The following is a 26,280-nucleotide window of genomic DNA, read 5'->3' as shown; positions in this document are numbered from 1 at the left end:
AAATCAGCATATTGCCTTGTGTGTGGCAGACCCCTTGCAATTAGGTGGCTCTAGCTAATGGGAATTCGGTTGCAGTTGCCAACATCATTTCTTGACAAAGTAATGGGAAGCCATGCTGAATCCTATGGTCCCTCTCCTTGCCTTGAGAACCTCAAGCCCATGTTATTAAGATCCATGGTGGCCACCAAACTGGCTGTGAGTTATTCTATGCAACAGGATCCCTAACGGCTTCCATTAGGCATACAGGATAACTGAGAAGCCCATCCTGGTTGTGGTGAGTCACTGAAGTTTATTGATTAAAGTGTTACTACACCAGAGCCAAACCTACTCTGCCTGACACAGAAAGAAAATGAGTAGATACGTTGTACTCCACCAATTCAGTCATGAAAGAAATGAAACACTGCCTTAATTTTCAGAAATCAAATCAAATGGCAATCGAAGGCCCTTTCTATTAAGATGGGTGGAAGCTACATCCCAATTATCAGGCAAACCCCTTTATGGCCAATGTCCTTGGGATCCAAGCATTATATATCTTAAGAGGGAACATCCCTGCTCCATCACTACAAGCATGTGAGTAGTATGGTTGCTTCTTTGCCAATTTCCAGCACAAGACTATTGACTGAGGCTGGGTTCCTGATGCCTAAAGGGAGTCTCCCTTGGTACCACCCAGGCGCTCCTCACCAGACCATGCAGCCAACTTTCCTCCCCTCACATTGGAAAAGCTTAGTGCTTCTCCCAATTTTTATCCACTTCCTACTCACTGGCAGTGTGCATAGCATGGTCCTTCACCAAATGGAGAATTTACGTTTACAGAAATATATAGTAAAGCAGGGAAGCAGTAAATAAAACCGATCTGCTCTCTCAACTTTCATGTGGTTCTAAACCACAGTTGCCCTTTTAGCATGAAAGCCCAGCTAACTTCTTATAAGAGAAGTGGAGAAAGTTCCAGAAGACAAAAAAAAAAAAAAAAAAAAAAAGAAAGGAGCATTAATTTCTCAACAAATTTTCCAGCCACATAGTTGACTGCTCATGGTGAAGAGGGAAAGAGGCCAAATCCACAATTACTATCCATTTGTAAATCAAGTGGAAAATAACAGCATGCAAATTAGCAGTGGTTCATAGGCCAACGACTGGAAAAAATTTAATCTGGGTGTATCACAAAGAAATGTGCCTACAAACTACAAAAAAAAAAAAGTCTGTCTTTTCAAGCCCCTCCATTTGGATACTGTTCTCTTTCAACATTCACACCTGTGAAATGGGCGACCAGGCAAAGTTCAAACTTTTGTTGAGAGACAAATATATCCTAGTCAAGTCTTGATCAGTGGAGATTCCAGGGTGTGTCTTTTTAAACCTCTTGAGTTTTCTTGGTCTGCTCAGAGTATTGTCTTAGTCCACATTTCTACTTTCTGTGCTCAGAAAAATGATAGAAGAAAGAGAGGACTCATACAGACCAACATCACTGTCATTTACTAAAACTGGAGTGTGTATGTGTGTACGTGTGTGTGTTTGAATGTGAATTTGCATGTGTGTATATGTATGCTTATGTGTATTTGTATGTGTGTGTACATGTGCGTATGTATATATGTATGCATGTGTATGAGTGTGTGTCTGTGTGTATATGTGCACATATATGTGTATGTGTGTGCATGTGTGTATGTGTGTATATGAGAGTGTGTATATGTAAGCATATGTGTGTATGGGTTGCAACATATAGTTATTTATTTTAAGATTGCACAGTTAAATGATGAAATATAACTTGGTATTTAAGGATATCAACACTGCAACTTTTGGAACTAGTGTTTCAGTGTCTTATCAACATGCCTGTTAGGCTGGGTTGAGTCTGACAGCTAAATGTTCACAGATTTACATAAAACAAATTAACATTTTTAATTTTTGCTGCGCATAAGATGTACAGTGTATGGGGCCCTAAGGAAGGCTTTTATGCTGTCTATGGAAAATATTAAATTGCTCAGAGTCTAAAATCCATCATAGTAATTTTCAGGCTGTCATCGGAGGATTAAGGCTTTATTTCCTCATGATTCCGTGGCTCTAGTCCAGGGTTTCTAACCCCAGTATTACTGACCTCTGGGGCCAGATAATCTCCCGTGGTGAGACTTCATTAATTGCATCATAGGATACTCCCAGTATCTCTCAACACTCTGCCCACTGGTCATGGCCACCACCAGGGTCTCCAGACATTGCCAACTATTGCTTGAGGAGTGAAGTCACTCCTCAATGAGAGCCGCAGGCCTGTGCAAAGGGAGAGACCGTCATGTGAAAAGTCTGGCTGTGAGATTCCTGCTCTGAGCGACACCACATCACAGTGAGGCCGAGAAGCTCTTTGGGCTAGTATCCACGGTTAACGTTCCGGGACGTGCACTGAATGTGCATACAGTGTCCCAGAGCTGTGGGAGAGGAGGTGCTCTTCAAGCAGGAGGCTCATTTCAGGGTTTCTCCGAACCTTGACCTGTCTGCTGTGCACTGCCACTCAGCCACAAGGTCACAGCTCAGCTTCTCTTTGCATAACCATTTGTCTGGGACCAGAGATGTTTTATTAACCATTTTGGGTCTTAGTTCCACACCCAGGACTAGAATCTAAGAAACCGCTTGGCTGGAAGGGATCTGCTTAACCCCTGTTGTAACTCTGGGAATCCCTTAGACTAGAGGGTCCTTTTTCTGTTTCCCTCCAGAGTGTGTAGATACCCAAAGCTCCAGTGATCCATCTCAATGTGCAGCAGAGGAAAATCTCAACACCAGCTCCTGGAGTGTCCCTTCTAGCTTGCCATAATTGACTCCTTCAATCTGGGAGCCATCTAGACCCAAATCTTCAAAGTTATCCAAAATCATCCCAAGTTAACAAGTCTGGCCATATCGATAAACCAGGAAAAAGAAGTCACACCTAGACTGCTAAGGACCTAGGGTTCCTAATTGTATCTAAGATCTCCGTGTCCGTTAAGATAGTCACTTTGTTCTTGGTTCCTAACCGGTGTCGTTTACAATACTCTCAAAAAGATGCAGGACTTAAGTGAAGGCTGAGTCCCAAAGAAGCTTGCTGTAATGCATTTAGAAATTCAACAAATAAGTTAGAGAACTCCATTCTAACAGAGAAAGGATTCCATCCCTCAAGAGACTCGTTCCCCCAGTTCCCCCGATACTTGGAGCTGGGTATCGTTTATGCATCAGGAAAGTCATCTACATAGCTAATGACTAGTAACTTATAGGGAAATTTACTGTGTGCATAGCACTTTACCAAATACTGAAGAGGGTATGAAAGAGATGCAAGGCAGAGTATGTCCTCAAGAGCTTTAGAACTTGGTTAAGAAAAATGACACATGGCTGGGGCCTTCCACCCTGGCTCCATTTTTTGTTTCTGGTGTTATAGCTTGGTGACCGATGAGACTGAATTTATAAGAAACTCAGAGGCTTCCCTCCTACTTCCTGCCATCCTGTTCAGGATCCCAGGATACCAGTGACTAAGGTCCACAAATCCCAGTCCAGAGGATGGGGAAGGGGGATGCTCATCTTAGCGCTCCACCAGCTGATGGCACCTCCTGGAATTGCTCAAGGATACATGGCTCTAGGAAATGAGCTGTGGTCCAAGCAGTTAGAAAATGATTAAAGGATTATCACCCAGTTCCTCCCCGAGGAACATCATGGTAGGTGTCTGCTCTGCTAACAGTTTGGTGCCCAGTGACTTTAACAAAACATTGCTTCCCTGGCATGCAACTTAAAGGGCTGTGCTTGAGGAGGTTTTGCCTCACTGCTTTCAGAAGTAAGGCTGTGGCAAGATGCCAGCTGGAGAGCAGTGACTTCAGCAGAAATGACAGAGGACCTTCCCATGATCGCTTTAGTCCTTCCTGACTCAGGAGCACTTAAAGTTTAGGAGATGACACCATGGAAAGAAGGAAGAGTAATGGGGGAGTTTTCTAGACATTTTAGTACAACAAGCATATGATATCCATAAGACAAATGTATGATGTTAATAAAGCAAGCATATGATATCTATAGGCCTACAGGTCTACTCCTCTTCTATGGAGGGCTTGAATAAGCCTATGGGTCTCATGGCTGTCTTTCCAGAAAGAGATGGGAAACAGTTCTCAGAGAGCTGTGCCTCACCATGGATCAAATGTGGTGCACACTCATTCACCCAAAGTGTACTTACATGTCAAATTCTGAGAACCCAATGTTCAACAGAAATAGGAGTAGACTCTGCCCCTACAGAGCTTGGGGTAGGAAAATCATAAGCAAAGGAGAAATGGTGAGTATACGATATAGAAGGAATGAGGTGTTGTGCAATGGACCACTGAAAGGAGGGTGTGGGACCCGTATGGGGGATGATGTAGACACTGAGACTCAAGCTGATGGAGACGGATGTAAGGAACCAGACATGGAGGCACACTTGTAATCCCAATCCCAGCACTTGGGAGCCTGAAGCAGAAAGAGAACAAATTACTCCAATATAAGAAGTTCCAGACTGGCCTTAGCCACATAGCAAGAACAGAGAGGAGGAGTCTAAGGGGGACAAAGCGGAGAAGAAAAAGGCTGAGGAAATAATTTGTGCCAGAGCCTTCTAATGGATGGATCGTTAGGCCCTCACCAGAGTAGAAACCCATGGTCTTGGCCCCTGAACCCAGTAGGACTCTGCATGTGGTAGAGATGTTCTCCAGTTACACTATAATCATAAGTGACTGCTACGAATTTGAAAGGCGGCTGCCATGTTGCTGAGCCAAACTCTGTAGTGAGATATCCAACCCACCCACACCTGTTGCACTGACCACACCCACTGGGTGGTGGGGACAGGTGCAGGAGTGACCTAGGAGGACGAGGTCTGGGGTCCTGGACCCCAGCTCGCTCTCTTACTTCCTGTTTGGAGACAGAGAGCATCCAGAGGCATCCCTGGGATGGGAAACTGCGGCGGTCATCTGTTTCTGGTTAAGTGATTTCTCCCCGAATAAACATCCACCAGCCTATCGTTTCCCAGATTCTTATCCACCACGCTTTAGAACTCAGTTCTATTGTGTTTAAATTTAATAGTCACGTACTCTGGGTACAGGATCAGAATCTGATGTGAAAGAAGCTTGTCCATTAACAGCGATGGAGAGAGACTGAACACTTCTGAGCAGGAGTGGGGTAGGACTAGAGCTGTGGTTTGGGAAAGCAATCTTTCCAGCTACGGTAAGAATGGATTAATGAGCATGTGAATGGGTAGAACCACACAGGATGCTATTGAAGAGGTCCAGTTGACTTAGACTCTGGTGATGGGAGTAGAGAATAGAGGAGGAGGAGAGAGAGCCAAGAACAGGTTAAGGGGTAACAGCTACATGCTTTGGTGGTATGGTGGGCTGTAAGAGCAGAGAATTTAGGGTACTCCTGAGATTCTAGCTCAACCAGATGAATAAGTAACATGGTCAAAATGCTGTTTCCCTTCCAAACTCTGCACTCATCCTCCAGTTTCTGTAGGCATTGTTGCCAGTGGCTTAGACACTGAGCTGACCCTTAGAAAGATCCAGAAGTAATTGAGAGCTTTACTTTATGCATTTAAGACAAAAGTAGCTATAGGGAAGAAATACCCAAAGCCTTTTGTTTTCTATTATTGTTATAAAACAACCCCAATAAAAGAATCTAAAGGAATAAAGCTTCTGACTGGCTTACAGACTTTGAGGGATACAGCCCAGGATGGTTGGGAAGGTAGGAAAGCCGGGGTGTGAGGCTGGCCGGCAGTCAGAACGCAGACAAAGAGCAATCTCTTGTTTCCTCCTGCATGGCTGTGCTTTCCAAAGTGGTGCTTGTCAACCTTCCTAACGCTGTGACCCTTTAACACAGCTCCTCATGCTGTGGTGACCCCAACCATAAAACTATCTCCATTGCTACTTCATAACTGTAAGTTTGCTTCTGTTGTGAATCGTAATGTAAATATCTGTAGTTGGACTTTCCTTTAGGCTGCCAGCTCACAAATGATGACACAGAGACTTATTAGTAAGCTTGACCTTAGCTTAGGCTTCTTCCCAACTAGCTCTTATAACTTAACCTATCTACTAATCTACTTCTGCCACAAGGCTCGGTTTTCTCTCATCTGTACCTTCAGTGTCTCCTTCATGCCTAGATCCATCCCAAGTTCCTCTCTCTGCCTGGAAGTCCCACCTGTTCTCTCCTGCTAGCTATTGGCCACTCAGCTCTTTATTAAGCCAATCCGAAGGTGACACATCTTCACACAATGTAAACAAATACTCTGCAACAAACATCTGTTTCCTGATGGTCTCAGGCGACCCCTGCGAAAGGGTTGTTTAACCCCACCTTGTTTTGTTTTGTTGTTTTGTTGAGACAGAGTCTCATTATGTAGCCCTGGCTGTCCTAGAACTGACAATGTAGACCAGGATGGCCTCAAACTCAAGAGTTACTGCCTGCCTCTGCCTCCTGAGTGCTGTGATTAAAGGCCTGTGTCAATACCCCGGCTCTTAGCACCCCTGAATGTTGGGATTTCCTTGTTTGGGAAAAAAAAAAAGCCTTTGTAGGTGAGATTAAATCAAGGATCTTGAAATGACCAAGACGGGGGTTTATCTACTTTCCCATCCAATTATGTTCCCACATCTCTTCTATAGAACACATAAAAAAAAAAAAAAAAAAAAAACTTCCATGTTTATATCTGTCTGTATATATCTGGTCTGGTGCCAAAATTATTCCAAAAGGGCCTGGAAATGTACATATAATAAAAGTAATACATGAGCCCTAAAATGAAGTGTGAATTGGGGGTCAATCCTAGCCTTTCTGTTTCCTCAAGACCAAGAAATGCGAGAAATGCTTCTAGAACTGAAGCTATGTGGCCTGTGGCTAGGTGTGTGAGGAGCCTGCCCCAGCCTGCGAGAACCAGGTCCTCCTGGAATCTTCTGAGTCACAGGTGTCTTCCCTCAGAGTTTCATAGCACCTGTCTAGTGCCACACCCTAGTGACTCTGCCCTCCATGTTCTGGAAGGAAATTGTGTGCTAGTGGGCCACCCTTGGCTCCTTGAATCCCACAAAGCTGATGAAGAACAAGGTCCTGTGTAATCCACCCGAGTCCCTCCTCCAAGCAGGCCACCTGAGTGTCCCACACTAACAGATGTCCTGCCTGTGTCCCATGAACATACCTGCCTAGTTTCCCTTGTCCCAGCTTGACTAAAACTTAGCCAGCACACCGAGACACCACAAACAAGCTACGGCGAGACTCTGAGCTCAGCGGATTCTCTTCCACCTTGAAGACATGCCAAGACTTGCAATGTGGAGGGAAACCCTGTGACACAGACACTGTCCCCTTGCTTGTGAGATATTCCGGGGTTTCTCTCTGGCTTGCAAAGCACATGGTTTCTAGTGACCCAGTAGAATTGTGGTTCTGAAACTCCCTTTCCTGGTTTATAGTCTTTATAACCGGGATAATAATAATAATGATAATAACTACAAATAGCACTCAAAGGTTAGGGATGTAGTTCAAATGGTAGAGGGCTTGCCTAACATGGACAAAGCTTGGGTTCCATGCCTGGCACCACGTAAACCAGGTATGGCGTTGCCTACAATCCCAGAACTGGGGAGTAGAAGCAGTAGGGTCAAGGCCAGCCTGGGCTTACGTGTTTCAAACAAAACAAAGTCTATTGTGAACACTTACCCTTTGGCTGTATATTAATGCCTTTAACCTTTGTGGTATACAAGGAGGTGGCTGCATCTCTGCTGTGTGTCTAACCTCAAGCCTGCTTAAACGGCCATGGCTTTTTCCCCCCAAATCATGATGTACCAGATCTCCCTCTTAGGATATTTCTTCTTGTGGTTAACACAAAAAGAGTGCTGGGCAAAACCACAAGGCAAGGGACATTATATTGCCATCATGTCTTTTGAGGGTGTGCACCTCACCTCACTGCTACGCAGGTATAGGAGGATGCCCTGATACCTTAGTCTCTGATAAAGTGGGGTCAAGCTGACTGCAACTTCAGGGATGTTTAGCCATAAAGGGATATTCTGACCATCAAGAAACACAGTTACCAAGATGCCCAGCAGTCTTCCTTGGCTACTTCATGTCTCGTAGCTCCTTGCCTGTAAGGTGGTCTGTGGTGGTCCCTTCCTGGAATGGGCGGAGGCTCGTTTTAGAAGCCATCCTAATCTACAATTTAGTCTGCTGTAATGAAATGCGTTAGATACAAGAGTAAGCACAAGGGTAACGGTGCCTTAAGTGTATTCCTTGGGAAGGTTTCATGGGTGTCCCTCAGAACTGCTAAGGCCCGCTTTGTCATTCTTCCCAAGCCCTGTCCTTTCTCTCATCTGATGAGCTTAGCTGTCTCACTCCCAGCCACAAACCCTCTTATTGATGGCTGCCCTACTGAGCCACTCTGTTGGAATTCTGCTAGCTTCCCCAAGCCTGACAAGCAATGTGGGGGAAGCAAATAAATTCTCTGTGTGTTTACCATTTTTGTTTTGTAAGCACACAGCCATCATCAGACATGCTAGATCTGGGCAGCCAGCTTTTCTGGGGGGGGGGGGAGGGACGAGACTCTGACTTGTAACATTTGCCAATTGCCATGGTGTAAATACTGCAGCTGTGATTGAGTTCATAGCCAACTCCAAGCTATGTGTCCAAGCATCCCCCTCCCACCAAACCCCCATTCCCAGCTGTCTGCTCAGAGTGCCCAAGCTAAACCTCTACAAGAACTCGGTCAGTCTTTACGGCTTGACTTTGATCACTAAAATAACACCCCACAGAAGAGGACCTTCACTGTACCACCCTTTCTTCTTCCTCTACACCACCCCAAGAGGAGTGGGACTCCAGCTCTGGCAAGGGCAGTGCAGCCATCAGAGAAGCACGCATCCCCCACCTAATGGCAAACTGCTTTTGGAAGCAGCCAGTGATAGTACTGAGCTTGCCCTCGATCTGCCACTCAGGGGTACTTCAATTTGGATGTCCCGTCTCCAACTGTGACTGTCACTGCAATCTATTTGCCATGACTTAAGAAAATGTCACTTCATTCCCAAACCCAGGTGGGCCAGAAATACTGTTTCTCCTTCTCCTACTCAATCCATCTTCTGTGTTGTTCTGGTTCAGGGTGACTGACTTGGCTGGGGACTTCCCACTCCTTCCAGAAAACTCCCAGGAGAGTCTAGCAAACACACAGCTGTAGCCTCCAAAGAACCCTGGGAACTGGAGCCTGCCAGATTTGGGGTTTTACTTGCTTTTTTTTTTTCTTCTTCTTCCTAAAAATAAATTGTTAATAAAGCAAAAGTTGGCTAGAGACCTGATCAACAATTTGCCCTTTCCCTTGATTTTTTTATAGAATGTTGTATCTAGAAAAAAATTAATGTTGGTTATTTTCAGGAATTATAAAACTAGTACATGCTGACCATTGGTTGGGGGGGGGGGGAGGAGTGATTTACAAGCCTGCAGCTGAGCTTCAGCACCCTCACCAGCCTGGGTTCCCTCCCTCCACCCCAAGTTCAAGGTCAACCAGGGGCAGGGGCTTGCTCGTGTGGGTAAGATGGGGCAGCCATCATTTTTTTCTGCTCCTGGAACCAATATCTTAAATAACCAGGGTGCTTCGTTGTCTTGTCTCCTCAGCTGCATACTCTACTCAGAGTGTCATGTCAGGGTGGCAGTGACTGGGGCTGTTGCACTGGTAACGCTTGTTCTCCAACAGGGCAGCAAACTCCCAGTGACTGCGAGCTTGTCTGCCCTTGCATGAGACAGTGCTTCATTTGCACCAACATTTTGTTTGCTTTTTGAAAGGAGATGCTTAACAATCTGGATCTCTAACTTCCTGGAAAACGCTTCTCGGGACAAAGAAAACCCCTTTATTTTGCACATGGCAAAATATTTCCAAAATATAGAACCATATCTAGCTCTCAACAAATGTTTGATGAATGAATGATGTCAGTTCTAAACAGCAGTGAGCTGAAGGTGAAAGCAGATGTTCCGTTTTACCTGGAGAGCATCCTCTCTCATTTGACAAAACTCCCCATCGCTGCTTGCTGCCTTCGGCCTGCATTCTATGCTGGGTGATGCCACCTGCCCAGCTTGAGAGTGCTTGCTCCGCTTCAGGCACATGGACCAGAGTGCCCTCTCTCTGTGGTTTACAGTTTCCAAGTCTCCTGCCCAGAGACCCTGAGAACTCAAATAAGAAGTCCATCCAAGAGTTGGTTAACTATTTGAGGGTCAAAGCAAGACTCTGAAACATTAATTAAGTTGTCTAATTTAAGAAAAATATTAGACCAGGCATGGTGGTACATGCCTATAATATCACAGTCTCAGCACTGCAGGGGCTGAAGCAGGAGAACTTCAAATTCAGGGTCAGCCCCGATATGACAGGTAGGTAGGTAGGTAGGTAGGTAGGTAGGTAGGTAGATAGATAGATAGATAGATAGATAGATAGATAGATAGATAGGGAAGAGAAAGGAATTTATGGCATGTTTTGCTTTATTTTGTTTTATTCCTTTTTTAAAGACAGGATCTCAATATGTAGCCCTAATTGCCTTGTAACTCACTGCATAGACCAGAGTGGCCCTGAACTCACTGAGTTCTGCCTGCTTCTTCCTCCTGGGTGCTGGGATTATAGAATATATTTTAAAACTAGATTTAAAAAAAAAAAAAAAAACATGTGCATGAATTACTAGCATGTGGCATCATTTTCTACTACTTTGTGTAAACTACCTTCAACTTAAGAGACCTAAGCAGTCCCCTCCTTGTTCTGAAGGTCAGAAGCCTAGGAGGTCATGACTTGCTCTCTCACAAGATTACAAGATTAAAATGACGGTGTCCACTATCTGGAGCTAGGGGTCCGCTTTGGGGCACCTTCCTAATGCTGGTAGACTGGGTTCCCTGCCTGGCCATGAAGCAGTCTCAGCACTATGTGATGGCTTGGTGGTCCTTGCCCTTGACCCACTCCATCTCCAGAGTCGACCACAGTGGTTCCGCTCTTCGTCATGCTCTGTTGTCTTCCTGCCTTTTTTCCATGCTACCAGCATGTCTACTACCAGCCCGTGAAGACCTCTGCTTTAAAAAGGAAGGAAGGAAGGAAGGAAGGAAGGAAGGAAGGAAGGAAGGAAGGAAGGAAGGGGAAGGGAAGGGAAGGGAAGGGAAGGGAAGGGAAGGGAAGGGAAGAGAAGGGAAGGGAAGGGAAGGGAAGGGAAGGGAAGGGAAGGAAAGGAAAGGAAAGGAAAGGAAAGGAAAGGAGATTTTCAGAATGTTTTCTGCCATTGGTTACAGTAATAGAAAGGACATGTCCATAATGAGGGTAGTGACTGACCTCCATTCTCCGGTTATCTGGGCAATCTAGAGCTGGGTTCTCAATTTCATCCTAGATGTCAGAAACAGGAGAGAATGTGTAAACATAACTGCCCCAGTCTATTTAAACCACTGTAACAAAACACCACAGACTGGGTGGCTCGTAAATAAGAGAAATTTACTTCCCACAGTTCTGAAGCCTGGAACTTCCAAGATTAGCATCCTAATCCATGTGACCTCGAATAAGCTTCTCTTCCTGGCCCATAGGCAATTAGTGTCTTGCTACCATTTTGCACTTCAAAGGAGGCAAGGCTGTGTCTCTGGGGTATCTTCATGGGGCACTGATCTGACTGGGGGTGAGGGGCTCTGCTTTCTAGACCCAAACATCTCCACAGGCTCTACTTCAAGAAAAGATGAGGTCCCTGGGAGCTTGAGGAAGAAAGAACAGAAAAATCCTAAGAGCCAGAGGACCATAAGGACTGATGTGAGACAGCGTTTTCTGGACAGGACAAGGATGCCACGACCTGAACTCTCAACAGTACAGTTACCTGAAGAAGACCCACACAAGATCATACCAATCATCTTGGCACCGTGGATGAGGGAAGGGCTCTCAAGGCCATTCCCCTACAGCAGTTGATGGCTTCTGAGGAAGGGAGAGCCAGTTTTATTCAGGGACAAGCCTCCAGGTGATAGGTTACCTATACCCACACAGTCCCATAGCAAAGTACATATGAACAAACTAATTGTACTCAGTAGGGTGTGTGTGTGTGTGTGTTATAGAGGATGATGACATGAATTTGAAAGTGGGATGTTAGGGGATACTGGAGGAGTTGGAGTGGGGAAGTAGACTGGATGTGATGAAAATACGTTGTACTCATGTATACAAATCTTTTTAAAATTTAAAGTATTTTTTAAAGCTCTCTTACCTGATCAAAAGTAGCTCACTGCCTACAAATCAAACAAACTTTTGTGTGTTTGGAGGGTTTGTTTTTAGTTAGTTTTTTTTTTTAATTAAAAACAATCTTATTTTGCATCCCAATCCCAGTTCCCTCTCCCTCCCATCCTCCCATTCCAGTGAGGAAATGTCCTCAGTGCACACTTTCTAAACTAACAGAACGCATTAGCTGATCAGTCTCCCTGAGCGTAGGTGTTCACCACAGGTGGGTAGAGGTGGAGAGGGAAAGTGCACATTGTCACGTGTCAACTATCTCAATTCATTGGTAAGTAGGAGCATTAGCCCCCAGTGGATTGGAGTCTGAAGGCAGGTTTTTCTATATTTCCCTAATTACTTTCTAGGCATACCACTTGCCTCCCAAGTGGGACTCTCTGAAACTATAAATGCCTTGTAATTTTCTGCTTTTATCCTTGCAGAAACATCTACTGAAAGATCAGTCAGTGAAGAGTTATTCATCCTTTTCCTAGATGTCAGGACCCACATCCTCCATCCCTTTTATCCTCACCACCTCTGCCCTGCTCCTTAGGATATAAAATATTGCAAGATATGAGCAATAGACCTTTAGGTGGCAAAGTGCCAGAGTATAGGGCATGCCTACTTCTACCCCTAGCCAACTGCCTTTTCTTTCACTGTAAGGATCCCTTACAGTTGGTAATTCAGTATTTGTGTTTATTTGTAACTGTGTAACTTGATTTTTTTCTGACTAAGACTGGAAGCTCTCTGAAGGCAAGGAGGGAGCAGAGTCTATTTTGTTTCCTGGTGTACCCTAAAATCAGTGTAAGTCCTGGCCAGTAATAGATGATCAGTATGCTCGTTGAATGAGTGAAAGCATAAATGGGTGTCCAGACAAAGTACTTCCTTGGGTCTTTGCATTCTTTTTCTACCAGTTTAACAACCAAAGCATCCTTCTCGCTCTTCCAGACGGCACAAGATATACAAAGAACAATTCAACCTCACCTCCTGGGATCCCCCACTGCACCTCCGACCAGACGCCAGCTGGATCCAGTTCCACTTGGGGATCAACAGCCATGGGCTATACTCTAGGTCCAGCCCTGTTGTCAGCAAGCTCCTCCATGACATGAGACACTTCCCCACTATCAGCGCTGGTGAGGTTCATGGGGTTAGCCAGGAGTGATTGACCTTCTCCCAGAGAGCAAGTTGAGCCATCTCAGGCCAGGCTCCAGGAACTAGATATGATCATTCAAGGTTCATAAGAAGCAAACTGCATTCCCGTTGAAAGAGATCTTATAGCATTAATCTCATCACAGAGAGACACCGAAGACATAACAGAGACCTAGATGTTCTGCACTCTTCACGGAAGGTGATGTCATTGCTTTCTGAGTGCATCCTTTGTACAAAGTGGTACCTTCTTTCTTATAGCCTCCTTACGAAAAACATTATCACCATCAATTACAAATGGGGTGCAGCATGCTGGACAAAGCCAGAGCTGGAGCTAGGATTCAAACACAGGCCTACTAACCCCAAGTTTGTACTTTCAACCTATGACAGGACATGTGACATGGAAAGTTATTGGCAGAGACAAACTAGACTGAGAATGGCTGGGGAAGGGCTAGAAAGCATGGAGTCTAGGAAGGAGCAGGAAGACACTGTAGACATGGGCTCTGGGGTGCTCATGGCTAAGATTTCCAAGCTGCAAGAGTCCCTCCTCCAGTGGGGCGGGGTCAGAGCTGGGAGCCTGTCTTTGTTGGGAACACTGCAGGAAGTGCTCACTGCTCTTCTCCTTCACAGATTACAGCCAGGATGAAAAGGCCTTGCTGGGGGCCTGTGACTGCTCACAGAGTAAGTGACCTGACCCAGTGTAATGTGAGATTCTTGGCCCAGCAGGTTCTACCGTCCTTGAGCCCCAAAATAAACACACAGAGACATATATTAACTGTGAAACTGTTGGCCTGTGGCTAGGGCTTCTTATTGGCTAGCTCTGTCTTAATTATTAACCCATTTCAATCAAAGTACTTCCGCATGGTCTTGGCTTACCTGAGAGTGTCCTGCATGACCTCTCTTCCTGGGCTCCACATGATGACTGCTGTCTGCCTACGCTTCCCAGAATTCTCCTCCTCTGGTAGCCCTGCCTATCCTTCTACCTGGCCACTAGTCACACAGTGTTTCATTCATCAACCAATAAGAGAAATATATATACAGAAGGACAACCCCATCAACCCAGCCTCTGTCTAGCCTCCAACAGAGGCTCTCCCTGCCCAGTATCTGAGAACTCAATGCTTCCCCAGGCCTCCCACAATAAAAGGCATCTTAGGAACTCTGGAGAGCATCAACTGGTCAAAATGTGGTACAGGGCAAAACATCAGCGTCATCAGGGAGCTTGTTAGGAACACAGAATCCACATCTCTGCTCTGATTTTCCTAATCGGAATCTGAATGTTGACAGAATCTCTGGTGATTGGAGTAGGGTTTCAGATCCCAGAGGCAACTGTACAGGACAATAGTTCCTGATGCTGCATCTTACCTCTGAGAGCTCTAAGGAAGGCAATTGCCTGGCTCTGCCTCCAGACATCTGAGCTCAACTGTAGAGAGAGAGGCCAATGGCAATATTTTTTTTAATATCCCTGGTGATTCTCATGCAACCAAGGTTGAAACTTACCAGGGTAATTGTCAGACAGAATGGGAAAGCTGGGAGAAATGGGCATCAGGGATCCCCGGCCGGGTAATGCAAACCTGTTTCAAGAAGGTTTGAACAGTGAAGCCTGCAAGTTTCCCCCAGCCCTGAATGGCCTCAATTATTTACCTAGATGTGCTGAATATGCATCTCTACATGTGCAAGAGATGACACATGCCTGTAATCCCAAAACTTGAGAAGCTTAAGCAAGAGGATCATGTGTCCAAGACCAAACTGGGCTACATGAAAAGTTCAAGGCCAACCTGAGCTATGATGCAAGCTCCTATCTGGAAGGGGAGAGGAGGGGAGGGGGAAGGATGAGGGGGAGGAGAGGAGAGGAGATGAAGAAAGAGGGGTACAGAAGAGAGATGAAAAGACGAAAGAATGGGGAGAAGGAGGGAGGAGAGGCGAGGGAAGGGAAGAGATGACAGGGTAACAAGAAACTAAGTGTCATGATCAACCTTCAGGTTCACAGATGTTCAGGTCCATACATGACACTCTCAAAAATACTGTTTTAAACCAGGAAGCAAAAGCTCCTGGGTCTGATCCTAGCACCACAAAACAAAATAGGATAAAAACAAACCCTCGACCCAGCACCGGCATAGAATCTTAAAGGAAGCCATTGTAGACACAGGCGTCTGTTTCAACAGACAATATAGTAGGAAATCTTAAGATCACGACGGAAACCTTTTAAGAAAACGGTCTATGGGGAGTGTTCAGTAGTGTCTATTTGTTCCCCCCAAACATCTGACCGCTTCCCAAACTGACAGAATAAGTGCGCTGAGCATTCTGAACTCAGCCGGCTATGATGGGGTTTGCCCCTCAGGCTTTGCAAATCATGTCATCTTTGGGGTCTTCTTAAGCAGCTGAGAAAGACCAGGTTATGAGCGGTGTCACTGCCTTGGGCGTAAACATCACCCTTCTACCCCTCACAGTTGTGAAACCCAGTGGGGTCCACCTGAAGCTAGTTCTGAGGTTCTCAGACTTCGGGAAAGCCATGTTCAAACCCATGAGGTAAGTGAAGCCTTCCTCACCACCATGCCCCCCTCTCCCCCCCCCCCCGTGTCAACCCTGCGGGAGCTTTGACCAAAAGGTAGTAAAGGTAACCTACACTCCTCATCCCCATCTGCCCCGCACATAGAACTATTTTGGTGACAATAATACAAAACAACAAATAATACAAAAACAATAATAGCTACTCTGACTGTTGACTTAGCCCCTCAATAGCATGGGTGCTGCACACACTACATGAATTGTGGTTTTGGACATCAACAGTCTCATGAACCTCATGACCCAAGTGTAACAATGATGTCCACACTGAAGTGAATACACCAAACCTGTGAGAAGCCGGATTGCCCCAGACTCCACATCACAAACAGTGGGCCCAAGAATTGCACCCAAGCAGCTGGACTGCTGACTCACTCCTGATGTAATGAACCCTCACTCTCCTCCAAGACCAATCACTCTCTTTTTTGACCTCAGAATGTTTACTTCTCATGACAATACTTGCTTTGATTGAAAACCTGCACAATGAGAAAGGCTGCTACAATATCCTGTACACATACACATCAATTTATATTTTATTCATAGCAACAGCTTCCATGTCTTTGGACTTTATAGTATATGTCCATGAGTGAAATGATGGCAGAGTTTGGTATGTGCATGCATTCATGTGTGTGTGCATGTGTGAGCACGTGTGTCTGTGTGTGTACTATCAGCTCCCAGTGGGTCTGTGGGCCACAGGTTTGGGTTTCCCAGAGTAGAGTGCAGTGCCTTGGCCCAGTAGAATGTTCTCTCACGGATGACATGCATAGGAAAGAATGTCCCCATAAATGGTTCTGTTGCTCAAGTCACATGTTCCTCCAGAGTTTTCTGTTGTTTATTTGTGTTAACTCAGATGCACATTTTGCAGCAGACTGAGGAGAAGCCCACTGAATAGCCCAGTCCTGGCTGTGGTGGGGGGACCTCGAGGTCTGAGCATGGAATGCATCTCAGTCTTCTGAAATAGGGAATAAAAGCACCTCTTTAAGTACAGGTTGGAGTCAATGAGCTGCATGTCGGAGTCCCTTTGGAACTTTGAACAGCTGCCATGTTTTAGTCCCACTCTGTCAGAGTCTAATGGGCTTGCTCTAGTCCCACCCCCAAGACCCCAAGGTCCAAGCAACCTTGAGAACCATTTACATAGTTTCCTCCATCAGATATACAATAACCAAGTTGTTTACTCAATTTAAATATACAACCATTCAGTGATATGAAACGTTTGACTATCATATTCCATATTTACTGATTTTTTTTTAAATCCCACCATATAAAACTACACCTGAAATATAAAGTGCCACCCCATACACACTCACATTTCACTTGCCAAAAGTACTTGCATTGGTCTCTATCATCCCATGAGTCAGACTGAGTGTCAGTGCTAAGCCAATAGTGAGTTCTTTCCCTCCTTTCCTGTCACCACTGCTGTATTGATTGATGCTGGCCTCGATTCCATCAGGTCACATGGCCAGCACAGATGAGGACTTTCCCACTGTGGTAGTTTGCATAGCTGTGACCAAAGACCGAAGCAACTTAACAGAGGGAAAGTTTGTCTTGGCTCACAGTTTCAAAGGGCTCAGTCCATTGTGGCAGGGAGGGCATGTTGGAGCAAAGCAGTTCTTACCAGAGTGTCCAGTGGGCAGAGAAAGGGGCTCAGAGGATGAGACCAAAGCAAGGTGGGCCCAATGAGTTATTGCCTCCCCAAGATGCCATCATATTATGATCTACTTGTCTCTACAAAGGCCATCACACACACACACACACACACACACACACACACACACACACACACACACACGCTTTGCTGACTTCTTAGGCTTTTCTCAATCTAATTCAGGAGCCAGTGAAGCTTATAACTATCCTACAAGCTAATGAAGCTGCCTCAGTCAGATAAGTAAACTGTGCAAGACATTGAATGTAAAAACCGTCCTTTTCCTAAAGACAGTTTCAGGAGGGGAATCTCATCTCATAGCCAAACATGTATGCAGAGCACTTAAGTCAACAACTTTGTGTGTGTGTGTATGTGTCTGTCTTTGTGTGTGTGTGGTTGCAGATGCTTCCATGTGTGTGGAGGCCAGAGGACAGCCTTAGGCATTATTCCTCAAGTCCTACTTGTTTGCTGGTGTTTTGTTAATTTGCTCTTTGAGAAAGAGCCTCTCACTGGCTTAGAACTCACCAAGCTCACAGGTGAGTCTCTACATCCCCAGCGCTGATGAAACCAGGCTTTTGATTTTAATATGGGTTCTGGGTTCTTATTGAACACCAGTCCTCTTGCTTACAGATTGAGCTATTTCCTGGGGCCCTGTATCTTCATATCTTATTTCTAAGAAATGGAGTTTTTTTCATGGTTGGCCTCAAGCTCCTGGGTTCAAGTGACCTTCCTGTCTTGGCCTCCCAAATGGTTGTGCTCTTAAATCAGAGCTACAGCAATGAGCATCCAGTTATGGGCAGAGACCGCACCAGGCATGTGACTCTTTAACATGAAGGTGTGCTTTTACAATTATTTATTTATTTGATTGTTTGTTTATTTGGGGCTGGGTGCAAATCCCACTATGCACAGGTAGCTGCAGAAATGTTGCTATGCCCAAAGGCCATCTGAAGGCCATTGCTATCTACTGCATTCCACTATTATCAGTAATGCACACCTAAAGCCTGCCAGCTTACCTCTGATTGGTTCCTTACCACCACATGGAGGGTGTCTGGTAGTTTCTTCCCAGTAATTAGGGCAAGGTCGGGCACAGTGTGTGTGGAGGGGGAGGACTCAGCATATCCTATTGACTTAGGGGTCTATCTATAGCTTGCTGGGTCTTTTCTGCAGCCTGTCATGGCTACCAAAACAGGGGACTGGCTGAGGGTCTGGGCCCTTCATTCATATCCCACATGAAAATTCTGAGAGATGATATGTTTTTATGGGAGCATGGGGACAGTCATGCAGCATCCAGCAATGCCCTTCATCCTGGATGCAAGGGCTATGCTACACCTGGCTGCATCTCTACACTCTACTCCTGGCAGCCTCACTGTGGGTTCAAGTCTGGTGTGTGCACATCAGGCAGTGCACCTGACTGTTTGGCTTATGGGACCTGGTTATTTTGCATGGTTCTTTGTGGCTCTACTTCTGTTTACACTTACCTTTGTTTGTCCAGTCTTCAGAACAGGTTCACATTCTGTACTATGAAAGTATTCAAAGATCATCGTTGGAGATAAGCCCAGGATCCCAGAGCACTTTCTAATATTTGCACCGCACCTCCCAGCACCCTCTTCAGGGAGGTGCTCTCCAGGAATCCATTACAAATTGGAAAATGGGGCCAGATCAATTTTATCTATGTAGGCCTCCCTCAGCTCTCTGGCTGGGTCCATTCTCAAGCCCAACCTGAGCTTCTATGAGTTCTGTATTTCTCCCTTAGACTCATACCTTTCCAGTCCTTGCTCACAATCATACTAAGTTCCTTCTCTAGAACTTTCTATTGCCAGGTTCTCACCTTTTCTCATACCTGGGCATCCAGGTCCCCACTAGGATCACTTCTAATAACCCGTTCTCTCTGGCTAACACCTGCACAAGAATGGTTGGTTTCCTTTCTTTGGTTTTTGTTGTTTTTGTTTTGGTTTTGGTTTTGTGTGTGTGTGTGTGTGTGCGCGCGCGCGTGCGTGCGTGCAAATCAGCTACCGTTCCCAAAGCTTCTTTTTTTTCTTTTTTCTTATTTTACATATTAATCCCAGTTCCCTCTCCCTCCCATGCTCCCCCCTACCCCTTCCATCCCACCTACCCCAAACCCACTCCACAGGGAGGGTGATGCCTTCCAGGAGGGATCAACAAAACCTGTCAAGCCCTTAATCAGGAAACTGGTCAATGATGGTGCTTATTAAAAAGCCTGCCTGTTCCTACTTTGCATGTCTCCTCCCCGCTCAGGGAGAGGCCCAGTCCTAATGTGTGTGTCTACCATCTACATCCATGTGAGAAGCACCTGACTTTCTTCGGCTCACCACAGAAGGCTCAGTCCAGGGCTTGATTCTTTCCTTCCTTCCAGACAGCAGCGAGAGGAGGAGACGCCCGAGAACTTCTTCTATTTCATAGACTTTCAGAGACACAACGCTGAGATCGCGGCCTTCCACCTGGACAGGTAGGTCTGGCCTCTGGAGATGACACAGGCTGCAAAGGCCAATGCCCCCAGGGAGGTGCTACGCAGACCTTCGGGAAGAACTGGGCAGTGCTTGCTCCTTCTGGCGTTCCTCTCTTCCACCTCAACTGCAGTGTCTTCAGATCTACTTTCTCCTCCCATCTCCATTAGATTAAAAACACAAGGCCTTTTAATGTAGTGGACAACTTATATATAGTCTTATTTTATCTTTACATCCTTACTTTTTGTTTGTTTCTTTTGCTGAGATGGACTGCTATGTAGCCCAGCCTGGCCTCTCATTCACCCCATAGCTGAAGCTAGATTTGAACTCCTGATCCTCCAGTCTCTGCTTCCCAAATGCTGGGCTTACGGGCATACACCCCTATGCCTGGAAAAGTGAAACAACTTAGAAAACGGTCACGTTGCTGTGGTAGATATGATGGCCTTTTGTTCTACTTCCTGGAGATGAGAAATGCAATCTTATTTGCCACGAAATCAGAGCCTGTATTTGGATCAGATCCTCAAGTAACTAGCGGGTGCATTCAAGTCTGAAAACTATTGACCAGGACACAGCATGGGCGGTGGGAGCATTCATCTAGATCAATGGAGGAAGGATCCTTCCTGCACAACTTCCAGGATGGGATTTGCCCTGGTCTTGATTGGGTCCTCACAGAAGAAACATCCTTAGCAGCTACACCACCGCTGTATTCAGACACACAAGCCAGGTTCTAACATGCGTTGGCGTAGACGCAGGGCTTTTCCGCAGTCCCTGGCTATCCCTTAGCTCTGAACAAGGCTCCTTCTCTTTCAGGGTTCTAGACTTCCGACGGGTGCCGCCAACAGTGGGAAGGCTAGTGAATGTCACCAAGGAAATCCTAGCGGTCACCAAGAATGAAATCCTGCAGAGTGTTTTCTTTGTCTCTCCAGGTGCAGTATTAGCCAGAGCCACATTCTGGGTGTTAAGTTATGGCAAGGCTCTGTGTCCGCTGTTCAACAGTGGTCTGAGCGCTGCCATTAACACATGCATTATTGGGGTAAGAGGGTGCTGCCATCCAGCACTCCTACCCATGTCTGCTTAAACATAACACCAGAAAAACTACAACAGCAAAAAAGGTGTATGAGATGCTGACACATCCCCACAACGCTGGACTCCCAGGAGCCAGAGATTATCCATGCAGCCTATCAAAGAATGTTTGTCACATGATAGGATGCTCTGAGATATCTGTAACTTGGTACCCAAAATGTTCTATTTAGTTGCATCTTCTAGGCCCAACACCCTTTTCCCAAGCTGGAGTTCCAAATCCCCATCCTGCTCCTCAGGGGTTTCTTAGGGCAGAAGATGACGTAGTTAAAGCCACTTTATTTCTCTTTCCACTTCCAGCTAACAACGTGTGCTTCTTCGCCAAGTGTCCCTACATGTGCAAGACTGAGTACGCTGTCTGTGGCAACCCACACATGCTGGAGGGCTCCCTCTCCGCCTTCCTGCCGTCCCTCAACCTGGCCCCCAGACTGTCTGTGCCTAACCCCTGGATACGTTCCTACTCACTGTCAGGAAAAGAGGAGTGAGTTGTCTTCCTGACCACATCCCCATGCCAAGGGTCCTGGAGTCCTGCTCTTCAGAGTGGCCACAACTAAACCCCAACAGCTATCTTGATCCTCTTTCCGATCATAGGACCAACAACCAACTCCCTGTAGTTCATATATTGGATTGTAAAGTGTTTAGCCTATAGCAAAGAGCCACATGGAGAGATTGGGAGATGCTCAGTGGCTAGTGCATGCCATGTAAGCGTGAAGCCCAGAGTTCAGATGCCCCAACCCCACTTAAAGCCAGGCAGGTGTGCCAGCCACCTGTCATCTGAGCATTCGAGAGACAGAGACACTGGATCCCCACCACAAAGTGGCTAGATAGACTAATGAGAATTGACAAGTTCTGGGTTCAACAAAATGGCTAGATAGACTAGTGAGAATTGGCAAGTCCAAGGTTCAATAAAGAAATTGCTTCACTAAATAGCGAGGAGGGATGGAAGAAGACATTGGACAGCAACTTCAGGCCCGCATACATGTGAACATACATACATGTGAACATACATACATGAACATGTATGCATATACACATGCATACCACATATATCTCAATAAAGAAGCACATAAAAGCTGGAGGAGTGAAACCCGGAGTAAGATCCACTGACTGTATGCGCAGGGCCTAGCATATCTAGCACAGTAGACACACCGCATGAGTGGGCTCAGTGAACGGATCGATCCGCAAATCACCAGTTCTGCTGGGAAGTTGACAAAAGAGTTTCCAGCAGACATAACTGTGTGAGACTGTGTGAGGGCAGGTCATGTGTAGCGGAGGCCAGTCTGTGGGTCATGGATGGGTGGTATAGGAGCTCTGAAGGACCAAGACCATCCAGGGGTGGGTGCCTGCCTTCCCACCACCTGTTCTGTGACTCCCTCTGGCATGTGGAACCCCAGCCTTCCACTGAGCATTCAGCAAAGCCAGAGGACTGTAAACCTTCCCACCACCTGGAATCTGCAGCCTCCCTTCCCAGATGCTCTTGTCCAGGTGTCTCCCGAAGAGAGCCAGCTGCTACCTGGCATCCCGATATCACTAGCCCAGGGCAGGCTTGGGGAAGCAGAGATTTGGGAGCAGGGCGTGGTTTGAAGAGGGGCCCCCAACACCCTGGCATTTGGCTTTTCCAGCCCTAGGACTTCTTCTCCCCCTCAGGTGGGAGCTCAACCCCCTCTACTGTGACACGGTAAAGCAGATCTACCCGTACAACAGCAGCAGCAGGCTCCTCGGCGTCATTGACATGGCCATCTTCGACTTCCTGATCGGTGGGTACCCCACGCGGGGCACCTGGTACACCTGCACTCTTCTCTTTGCCAAGGATTCTGGGAGACCTTAGCCAAATCGCAGCCTGGGTCAACAGAGGTGAAATAGCCATGCATCCCACATACTCGGGGCAGTAGTCCAAGGTGACACACACCCTGCTTTCTGGGAAGGGAATGGGGTGGCACATGTGGGGGATGGGGGTGTGAAGGGGTTGCCACTGGTGAGGCAGATGCGCCGCCCTGCCACAGGCCCACAAATGGCCACCAGATCTGAAGCTGGAAGGTCCCTTCACTCAGCAAGAGGAAGCCTGCATGAAGGTGAGAAATAAGCATGTAGCAGAGAGAGGTCCAAAGCGAGCGGCCTCGGCTCCACAAAATAGGAATTGGACCGTCTAATCCCACTATGACCAGCAAGGATGCCGCATGTTTGAGGCTGTCTGGGCTGAGAAAGCCCAACATTGATAACTACAAGGGGCACAAGGGCACAGTTGTGCTCACTAGGCTGCCAGGCCGGGGCTGAGGGAGGGATAGAGTAAAATGCCTAGAAATTCAGGTTGTGCTCCATGCTCAGGCTCCTGTGTCCCATCCCCAGAAGGCAGGTCGGGGTCTTGCATACCCGTGGCCTTGAGCTACTTGCTCTGATCTCTCCCTTCCGTTGCAGGTAACATGGACCGCCACCATTATGAGATGTTCACCAAGTTTGGGGATGACGGGTACCTTATTCATCTTGATAATGCCAGAGGGTAAGCACCAGTGTCCACGCTCTCCCTGTCACCAGCCAGGCTTCCTGTAGCTGCTTAGACACGGAGGAGGGCCTGCCCTGCCTGGACCTGTCTCCATCCTGCCCTATTTCCCACAAACCTTTTTCTTCTGCTCTTTGCTAAGTATCACTGATGCTCCAGTGTAAGAGTGCTCTTGTGCCCACCAGTGAACCGGGCTGAGATTTCCCGTATCTGTCCACTTGTTACTTTCCTAGAGCAGAGAGCATGGCTTAGCTTCAGTGGCTTGCCTGCAGAAGCAGGAGGATCTTGGTTGTAATTTAAGAGGTTTCTGTAATTTAAGAGGTGGGTGCTGTTGAGACAGCAGCCATGATGTCTGGCACCTTATCCCAACTAATTCAAAGGGTTAGGGAAGAGAGCATCCTGAGTGTCAGACTCAGGTTGCTGAGGCTCATTTCTTCTCCTAGGTTCGGACGACATTCGCAGGATGAAGTCTCCATCCTCGCCCCTCTCTCACAGTGTTGCATGTAAGTCTTCATGCTGGGAAGTGCAAGGGCAGGTGGTAGGTACTTCAGTCATTTCATTCTGCTTGCAACCTAACTATGAAAGCCTTAATCAGTTTTCCCTGATCACAGACATTAGAGCAAAATGATGCGGAATGCCTTGTTTCCCTTAGTGCAGCTGTCAGCTTTCCCCAGCGATGTCTCCTTCAGCAGAAAACGAATTAAGATCTGATCTTTTTAAGTTGCCAACTTTAATCTTCAGCCCACTTAGATAATCAGCCACTTTTGCAGATATCGATGATTTTTTATATTAATCGGCCCCATCACTTTTCCTGGTCCTTGTATAAACTCTTAAATAATTGCTATTTTGTCACCTGATTGAAGTCTGGTAAGCTGGGTCATACTGCAATTCTAGTCCCTTCTCTAAGGACACTTACTTCTGTATCCCTGCCATTTTATTCAAGCCTGTGACATTAGGTCCCTCTTAGCTATAGCGAATTATAAAGGTGTGATTCAGACCTAACAAAACCACCCCATGTGTTCCCCTGGCACAGTACTGGTCCAAATCAACTTGAGTTAATTTAAGTATCTCTCCTCCTGGGCAGGATGAGCAGCTGTTTGTGTCAAATCTCTGAATTGTGCTGCTAACATGAGTATAAAAGAAATCTAATGGAAATTGAATTTTTAGACAACTGATGACTTTATTCACCTACTGGAAGCTCCTTCCATCAGCTTTACATCTTCAAAAATAAACTAACAAACTTAAGAGCCACTCCATCTGACTCCATTAACACTGTAGGAGTAATCGCATTTGGTCTGACGCCACCATGGATGACATTACAATTACTAGAGTTCTCAGTTCCGTGGGTAAAGGGACCAGAGTCGATCTCCAGGACCCTCATGGTAGAAAGAACCAAGCTCAGGTTGCCCCCTGGCTTACTCACACACACACACACACACAGAGAGAAAGAGAGAGAAAGAGAGAGAGAGAGGTGGGGGGGATAAGAGTGGAAATAGCTTGGCAACTCTTGACTAAAGACAATTGGACAATGGCTGCTGCCCACCATTCTTTTCCTATGTAACTTTCACTGAAATGTGTTTGCCTGGAAATAAAATCCCCACGAATACCAGGGGCAAGGGCTGTTTGTGGGGACTGGACAAGTGCAGGCCAAGCTGCTTTCCTTAGTTTGCTCACCTGGCTCCACTGGTTTTGTCTCATCAGGATAAAAAAGAAAACACTTTTGCACCTTCAGCTGCTGGCTCAGGCCGACTACAGACTCAGCGACGTGATGCGGGAATCACTCCTAGAAGACCAGCTTGCCCCTGTCCTCACAGAACCCCACCTCCTGGCCCTGGACCGTAGACTCCACATCATCCTTAAGACAGTAGAGGACTGCATAGAGGCCCACGGGGAAAGGAGAGTCATAGCCGATGGCCCAGCCCAACAGTTGGCTCCAGACTCCGGCCAGGCAAATCTGACAAGCTAATGGCTAGCTACAAGGATAAAACCTCAGAACACACGATTGGAACCAGCTGTGGGTGCTGGTGTGTAGGCTCCCGCTGCCTCATTCCACCCTGGGGTGCTGGAGGCCAAGTCATGCGCTCAGGGAGGAGGCAGGAAAGCTTTGAAAGAATAAGTGGGATCCACCAAGCCTTATCTTTACCCGTGGACGGAGGTCACTGCTTTTATAGTGCACTGGCTGGGGCTCTGTCTTCCTAGCAAGCTCTGGCTCCGCCATGGTTGCAGACTGTCTCCTGAGCACACTGTGAAACCTGGAATTGGGCCAAGCTTGGAAGGTGTGGAGGCCCTGTTCCCAGAAAGTTTTTACTCTACCATGTCAAATAAAGGGACATCATGTGGACAACTGGCTTCCTCCAAGTCCTTACTGTATATGCAGGTACAGTATATTGTCTGGCCCCCATTTAAAAGCAGACAAACAAACCAAAAAAAAAAAAAAAAACACTCATCTCCCAAACAGACCTAAAATCTATAAATCTCAAATTGATGCCTAAATAAATGACCTTTCCACTGACATTCCAATCCCTAACGCTATTTGAATACAATAATTGCCACCAACTCACTCTCCAGTAACTTCTTGGAAATACTAACTAAAGGCAAATCTGCTCAGAAAGGGGCACTTCAGTGTGAAGAGTAATATCAACTGAGGAGCTGTGTGGCTCACAATTGGTTGGGTGCTTGCCTAGCAGATGCAGAGCCCTGGGTTCAAACCCCAGCACCACATAAAACCAGG

The 26,280-nt window shown here is 46.5% G+C and overlaps 1 protein-coding gene across 1 annotated transcript in view; it reads left to right on the top strand.

Annotated features, from left to right (window-relative positions):
* Positions 1-25,893, top strand: part of Fam20a (FAM20A golgi associated secretory pathway pseudokinase) — a 41,775-nt gene extending 15,882 nt beyond the window's left edge. The window contains exons 2-11 of the mRNA XM_051179673.1: positions 13,109-13,293; positions 13,937-13,987; positions 15,754-15,832; positions 19,882-19,974; positions 20,783-20,898; positions 21,353-21,533; positions 22,700-22,809; positions 23,468-23,549; positions 23,993-24,052; positions 25,251-25,893. Of these exons, the coding sequence (XP_051035630.1) occupies positions 13,109-13,293; positions 13,937-13,987; positions 15,754-15,832; positions 19,882-19,974; positions 20,783-20,898; positions 21,353-21,533; positions 22,700-22,809; positions 23,468-23,549; positions 23,993-24,052; positions 25,251-25,515 (1,222 nt within the window). The 3' untranslated portion in view covers positions 25,516-25,893. The remainder of the gene's footprint in view (positions 1-13,108; positions 13,294-13,936; positions 13,988-15,753; positions 15,833-19,881; positions 19,975-20,782; positions 20,899-21,352; positions 21,534-22,699; positions 22,810-23,467; positions 23,550-23,992; positions 24,053-25,250) is intronic.
* Positions 25,894-26,280: the final 387 nt, after the last annotated feature.

The sequence above is a fragment of the Phodopus roborovskii genome, unplaced genomic scaffold (assembly GCF_943737965.1).
Source record: "Phodopus roborovskii unplaced genomic scaffold, PHOROB, whole genome shotgun sequence".
Classification (NCBI taxonomy): domain Eukaryota; kingdom Metazoa; phylum Chordata; class Mammalia; order Rodentia; family Cricetidae; genus Phodopus; species Phodopus roborovskii.
Note: the sequence above shows the minus strand (reverse complement) of the source record. Positions and strands in the feature narration are given on the sequence as shown.